Source organism: Sardina pilchardus, chromosome 6, assembly GCF_963854185.1.
Source record: "Sardina pilchardus chromosome 6, fSarPil1.1, whole genome shotgun sequence".
In the NCBI taxonomy this organism is placed as follows: Eukaryota; Metazoa; Chordata; class Actinopteri; order Clupeiformes; family Clupeidae; genus Sardina; species Sardina pilchardus.
In genome coordinates this window covers 22,132,213-22,139,712 of record NC_084999.1, presented here as the reverse complement: position 1 = coordinate 22,139,712, position 7,500 = coordinate 22,132,213, and the positions used below count along the sequence as shown (strand labels likewise).

General features: G+C 44.9%; 2 protein-coding genes across 4 annotated transcripts in view; both read right to left on the bottom strand.

Annotated features, from left to right (window-relative positions):
* itga8 (integrin, alpha 8) overlaps nt 1-124 on the bottom strand; it is a 71,082-nt gene extending 70,958 nt beyond the window's left edge. Inside the window, exon 1 of the mRNA XM_062539064.1 lies at nt 1-124. This exon is cut by the window's left edge and continues 244 nt beyond it. The gene's annotated coding sequence lies outside the window, so the exon portion shown is untranslated.
* Nucleotides 125-3,714: 3,590 nt separating this feature from the next.
* mindy3 (MINDY lysine 48 deubiquitinase 3) overlaps nt 3,715-7,500 on the bottom strand; it is a 30,343-nt gene continuing 26,557 nt past the window's right edge. For all 3 annotated transcript variants that reach the window (XM_062539061.1, XM_062539062.1, XM_062539063.1), the window contains one exon: nt 3,715-5,125. In XM_062539061.1, the coding sequence (XP_062395045.1) occupies nt 4,976-5,125 (150 nt within the window). In that variant the 3' untranslated portion in view covers nt 3,715-4,975. The remainder of the gene's footprint in view (nt 5,126-7,500) is intronic.

The following is a 7,500-nucleotide window of genomic DNA, read 5'->3' as shown; positions in this document are numbered from 1 at the left end:
TGACTTGATACACTTCAGAAAGACAGCGGGTCAAAAGAGACAAGTGATGAAACTCCCTCTCCAAAGACGTCCACTCTCGGCTGTCAAAAGCCAGTTCCCGCTCTTCTCAGTACAGACTACACGCTGCGCCACTCTCCGCTACAACAGTGGAGTCGGAGTCTCGAGACCCCTACTCTCCTGCACCACATCACAGAGAACGAACCTCTGGCGTCATCCGGTCACCTCCTTTTATGGAAAGAGACCCTTCCTCATTCGGAGGGACATTTGCAGGAGCCTAGTAGACCTAACTGATATTTTTTACTAGGCTATAGCTGATTAACAACCAAAGTGTTCTCCTCTTATCCGTAGTTGCTGTTTTAACGTTGAAAAAATCTTGGCGTCAGTTGAAAGCAATTATCCATAATTACGTAGGTCGGGCTTCCAAAAGTTAAACATAGGTAGGCGATGTGTGAGTACGTCCTGAGCTATGCCATAACATTATGGTGGAGGCTGAATGTTTTTACGCGTTTAAAAGCCGTAAGTCTTCCTGACCTATTTCCTCATAGTCACTAAATTTAGAAAACAAGCACACATCTGAGGGCAAGGCAAGACGCAGCTTGCAGACAGACCGACGTGTGGGGAGTTCAATCATATCTGAATGAAGTCTCTCTTGCTGACACACACACGCACACGCGCACACACACAGAGAGGAGCGCACACTCCAAAACGTCTGAATTTAACTTTTTTTGGAAATGCCTCCCTATTTTTATTGACCCACACTGCCACGGAAGATATGGTTTTATGATATATGAACAAGTAATCTGATGATAGACATAATTTTTCTCAATTGTTCATTCAGTAGGCTGTGGCTCCCATGAAATTTAAGCAATTTCATTATAGGCCCATCTATCAGGATACCAAACACCAGATATATTTGCAGATATTTCTTCTGGCACACTCTGTAAATGGTAAAACAGACCCCATTTCTGACAACTTACAGGGAGTACATGAAGAAAGAAAGCAAATATCACTCATGCCCTGTCCAATATAGAATTACCATTATACTGTACGTATGACAAAGTCAAAGCTGTTACATGACAAGCACCCTAAGTTTAAACAGACCAAAACCCAACATAAATCACCAAGCCCACTCACCAGAGATGTGTCCCCCTCCCCACTGCAAACGGTACAATTATGCCACCTACAGTATGTTGTCTTTGCCATCAAGTAGACATATGCATATAGCACATTTTGAAGGCTGTGCACAGTCATTTGACCCTGCATGCAATATATACCCTATGCTCTGAATGTGATATGTAAAATGTAGTTCCACTGACACTGTGTGTGTGGATATGTAATATATGTAATGTGTAGTAGTTGACATCAAGAGTTGGCGATTGCCGTGTGTTGTGAGTGGAAGATCAGTTCATTTGCACATTACTGGTAATTTATCTGTGAATTAAATCAGGTTGAAAAGAAACCTTCAGTAAGACACCCTGATAATAAGGCATATGTCATTTCATCTAGCAGAAGTAAATCTGTTTAGTTTGTTGAAACCTGGTCAAGAGCCACACCAGAAGTGAGCAACAATCACCCTTTAGAGGTCTATGAGCCTTACCATGTGCTCTTTCAAATCCAGCTGCCAAAACAAAAGAAAAAAGAAACTTGTGAATGCATGGATGGGCATGAATTCTGAGTGGAAGATCATTTGTACATTCCTTGTGTCACCAGTGGATAATAAACGCTCAGAAAGGAAAACCTCAATAAGACACACTGTTCCACTTCCAACTTTATTTGACTCAGCATGACATTTCAGCCACATGGGGGGGTTACCACATACAGACTAGAAGCAGTCTAGAAATCCATCTACATCCCCATAGAGGGATGCTCCTACCACCAACCCCCCCCCCCCCCACCTGCCCCCCTCCCCGCTTTGCACGTTTAATGAACTAACTTAGAGTTCCATTCAATCGTTCAGGTTTAAACAAAATGAGCACGGGTAAGTGGAACACACAAGGGAGGAGGGTCCTGCGGAAGCTTTGAGAACACAGTGCTACTCACACATTCTGTGTCCTAAGATCATCATCCACCTGATTTAAGATCATGTCATGCATGAAGGGTAAATACCAACCGGTATCCATTGAGGGTGCTGTGGATCGCCTTGTTGTTCACCAACAGGCTTGCTTGAACTTGACTTGTTCTTCAGGTGCCTATAGCATTCATGCAGAAATGGGATTGGGGTGGCCTCGGTGATGAGGGTCTTTGTTTTTAAGATATTCTAATTAATTGATTACAATGCCTTAACAAAACACAACACAGTGCAGACAGCTATACAGGTGACATAAGCTCTTGCTAACACTTTTGACCGCCACCCGTATCACAAGATGAAAAGGACTGTTGAGATATGCAATGCAAGACCTTTTCAATTTCCTCACCTGTCTACTTGTCCAGAAACACCTGAGGGTGGTATGAATGTCCTGGTTCTGCAAAAACCTAGATAGATAATCTCACGCATGGTGAATAAGCCCAACAAACATGGGTAGGCTGTTCCATGTTGATCACTGATTTTTTGGAAACCTGAACATTAAAAGTTACTGCAAGACTACTTGGCAATCTTTCTTTCAGTACTTGTGGACTCACACTGGACCACGCTCACTCAAGGGGTATTAAAACATAATCAATTCACCATGGGCTGGATATGCAAAGAATTTCAGAGAGAAAAAGAGACAGCTGACAGCAAACGTGGGGGTGGGGGTGGTGTGGGAGAGTGGCCCTGTTGGAGCAAAGGACCTAAAATAAGCAAATTCTCAAGGGTGTATTTGAAATGCCATCAAGCTATTCCATTGCAGTGCCGTTCAGGCTCAGTGTAAAATATGACCTTCATTTCTGACGCGAGTTTTACTTTCAGTGTCGGTATATAAACTCCCATTGTTTAAGCGGCTTGATGAAACTCCCTCGGCTGCAAACGTGAAAGTCTCCAGACGGTCGTAGACCGGTTGACCATATGTGCGCGAGTGTTTACACTTGTCACAGGGCCGTACGCCCCATAGATCACAGCGCCCCCAAGTGAAACGGAATACGCTATAGGCGCGGACCAAACGGAGCACGGTTTCAACACCGAGAACGTTTCCGAGAACGTTTCCCAGCCATGCACCTGTAATTGAAATCTTTTCCATAGGACTACCATAGATGTGCTGGCCTCTGGGAAACAAAGGAGCACTTCTACAGGGAGAGACTGAACAGGTTGTAAATGCCCATTAACAGTGATCAATCATAGATATCTTGACAGGCGCACAAGAGGATGGTTGTGGTATTACCTTGGTCTTTGGTTCGAGTGTCCTAGATTGTCTAGGCAGACAGTATACACTAGCCCAGACTGACAAAGGGCACCGGCCTTTTTCAATAACACTATATTGAATAATAGTATTCCAGTAAATGGATCTGATTCATTCCGATGAACTTCCTCCAAAATCTTGGTCACAATTTTGAACCCTAATCTGGATTTACTGATGTGTGTACACACACATGCACACACACAGACACAAACACACACACACACACAGACACAAACACACACACACACACACACACACACACACACACACACACACACACACACACACACACACACACACACACACACACACACACACACACACACACACACACACACACACACACACACACACACACACACACACAGACACACACAAGACTGACTGCACACAGAGAAAGGAGAAGAAAGGGGGTGTTTATTTTTGGGCAAGCCATTGGGGGCAGAATAAATAACGATTGCGGGTAGTTTCCCCCCATCCCATCCCCGTGCAAATCGAACCAGTGTGCTCTGAAACAGGCGTCACGTTCTTGGCCTGTAGCAACCCAGAAGAAAAACGAACAGCTCTCTCTCTCCCGTGAGCAATCCTGATTCCATCCCTCATCACTGCCACTTCTGGAGCGGACCATTTGGCTTCATCAAGTAGGGGGGGGCCAGTAGATAGACCCGTGCCAGATTAGGGCTACTGTACGTCTGTTTCAGAGTCCACTCCCATCTCCTCCTCTCTTCTGTAGTGTAACGCACCGGTGCATTCTTCCTCTCCAAAAAAAAAACCTGTCCCACCTGTCACATATGCAGTAGGTGTGTGTCTTGCTCTTTCTTAGAAGTATGAGCGCATACAAGTATGTACGTATGGATGTGTGTGTGTGTGTGTGTGTGTGGATGTGTGTGTAGATGTGTGTGTGTGTGTGTGTGTGTGTGTGTGTGTGTTTGTGTGTGTGTGTGTGTGTGCCAGTGGGCGCATGTGTTTGGGTTTGTTCCATTTCTCTGTTAAGTAAAACAAAAAGTAATATCCAGCTCGACGCTTTGGTCCTCCAGTCACTTAAATATCCTCTGAGGTTTCAAACAATTCAACTAGAAGGAACCCTTAAACATGGTGCCAGTAGACCAACATTTCTGACAGTCTCAGTCAGCTTTCAGTCAGGTTAAGGAAGTCCAACTTGTGTCTAACACAAAACATTAGAGTGCAAGGTGAAGGGGAGAATGCAAAACAAAGAAACAAAAACAAACAAAAATGCAAAAATAATAAAATAAAAAAATACTTATTAATCAATTGTTCAGCATTTCCAAGGATTTTAAGAAATGAACACTTGAAATATATTTAAAAAAAAAAAAATGTACAAGCCATTCCAAACATGTAAAACAGTCATGAGTATACATGTGTGTGTTTGTGTGTGTGTGTATAAAGGAGTCCATACATATCTGTTTTCAGTTCAGGCACTGCAGTGGCCTCCTAAGTGGCGTGAGTACAGGGGTCCTTGTGTACTGATGATGTGACGGTGAACTTCTTTTTTGCTGCGTAAGTGTGTACGGGTGTGTGTGTGTGTGTGTGTGTGTGTGTGTGTAATGAAAGTTCCAGCATTCCTGTTATGAGTTGTGGGGAGGGATGTGTGCGCGTCTGTGTGAATGGGGGGGGGGGGGGGTGTGCAGGTTGGAGGCGTCTTAGTTGAGTGAGGGAGACCTGTCCGTGGTCCACAGCAGCTCAATGTATGGCCATTTGGTCTGCAGGCAGCGCTTGACCGGGGTGTCGTCCGTCCGTACCATGGGGTCCTCGAAACCCAGCACCAGTGCTGTGCCCTCCACATAACATATCTGCATGGACACACACGGGCACACACACACACACACACACACACACACACACAGAGAGAGAGAAAGGGTATATAAATGTCACTACATTAATGTTGATAAAACGTACAAATACACACACGTTTGATTATCAATACACAAAGTTATTAAAACATAGTGACAAATGCATTAGTTGATCTCACACTCTCTCCCTCTCACACTCACACACACACACACACACACACACATAAGTGTGTGTTCAGTACTCATTAGAGTCTTGGCCTCCTGTGATGACATCATCAAACCTGAGCATGTGGATGGCTTCCATATGGAAAAGCTCGAGTTGCATTGCTCAATGTGTGTGTGTGTGTGTGTGTGTGTGTGTGTGTGTAAGTGCATATGTGTGTGTGTGCGTGTGCACATGTATGTTACCTGTCCTACTTTAAGACCTCATGGTGCACATATGTGGGTGAACTTTCCAAGAATGTTCAGTGTGCCTCTTCAGTTTTTGATTTACCGGCCACCTTTACCTGCACCACCCACCCCTACCCACACCACCAAGGTCATCAACTCTTTCTTATGTGTCAGAGTGTTTATGCATCTGCATTTGTACATTTCAGAGTGAGAGAGCATACAATAAGCCAGAGAGAGAGAGAGGGAGAGAGGGAGAGAGAGGACATGAACACACAGCATTTTTAAATATGTATATAAATTGGCCACACATGCAAGTGTGCATGCACGTGTGTTTATATATGCATGTGTGTGTGTGTGTGTGTGTGTGTGTGTGTGTGTGTGTGTTTACATGTGTGTGTATGCATGTGTGTTTATGTGTGTGTGCACAGCACTCTAACTACTTCTAACTGTAAACGCTCGCTTCCTTTGCCGCTTCCTGTTTTAAGAGCAGTCCAATCCATCATCACAATTCTCCACCTTAGATGGATGTTTATGTGTGTGTGTGTGTGTGTGTGTGTGTGTGTGTGTGTGTGTGTGTGTGTGTGTGTGTGTGTGTGTGTGTGTGTGTGTGTGTGTGTGCACTTGTTTACGCTTGAGTGAACGCCTTTGAGTTAAACCTAACACCCAATTACACGGAGTCTGTACACCACTCTCAGCCATTTTACAGCCCTCTCTTGCTTACACCGATGGCACTAGAACACAACCACAGAGACGACATCAAAGACTCAACATCCAGCGTCAGATCAGCCCATCACAGGTACACAGATACATCAAGTTAAGATCATTTGAGCACAATTATAGTGTGCTTAGTCTGTGAAGGACAGATGAGTCCATGACAGGTATGGTGCCTAGCCTGTGGAGGACAGATGTCTGGATCATGGGTATACAGTGCATGAACTGGATTACATTAAGTTAAAGTTAAATTGAGTCCACCACAGGTATAATACATGAACTGTGAAGGACAGATTACATTAAGTTAAAGTTAAATTGAGTCCACCACAGGTAGTACATGAACTGTGAAGGACAGATTACATTAAGTTAAAGTTGAGTCCACCACAGGCATAGTGCATGGTCTGTGAAGGACAGATGAGTCCACCATAGGTATAGTGCATGGACTGCGAAGGACAGATGAGTCCACCATAGGTATAGTGCATGGTCTGCGAAGGACAGATGAGTCCACCCTAGGTATAGTGCATGGACTGCGAAGGACAGATGAGTCCACCATAGGCATAGTGCATGGTGTGTGAAGGACAGATGAGGGGATAATGATCTCGCATGGTGTGCTTGCGGGTGGCTGCATGACTAAGTGGAAATGAAAGTGTTACGGGTTCGTTAAACGTCTCGCTGTATTTATGAGGTCGAGCTTGTCGGAGGAGTCATCTAGGATAGAGAGTTAAGAGTGTCCATTTTTCAGCTATGGCTTAATGCCTTTACCAGCAGCTTTCTCGTTCCTCACACTTCACACACACACAGACACACACACACACACACAGACACACACACACACACACACACACACAGACACACACACACAGACACACACACACACACACACACACACACACACACACACACACACACACACACACACACACACACACACACACACACACACACACACACACACACACACACACACACACACACACACACACACACACACACACACACACACACACACACACACACACACACACACACACACACACACACACAGGGAATGTCATTTAGGGCTTCCACAAAAGTAACTGCGTGGGAGAAAGTCCTCAGCAATGGGGGAGAAACACTGATACTCCTGCTGCCTTCCTTCAAAGGCCTAATCGCCAGTAAAATGAGAGACCAGGCGTGTGTGTGTGTGTGTGTGTGTGTGTGTGTGTGTGTGTGTGTGTGTGTGTGTGTGTGTGTGTGTGTGGTTGATTGGTTGGGAGTGAGTGAGAGAGCGAGCG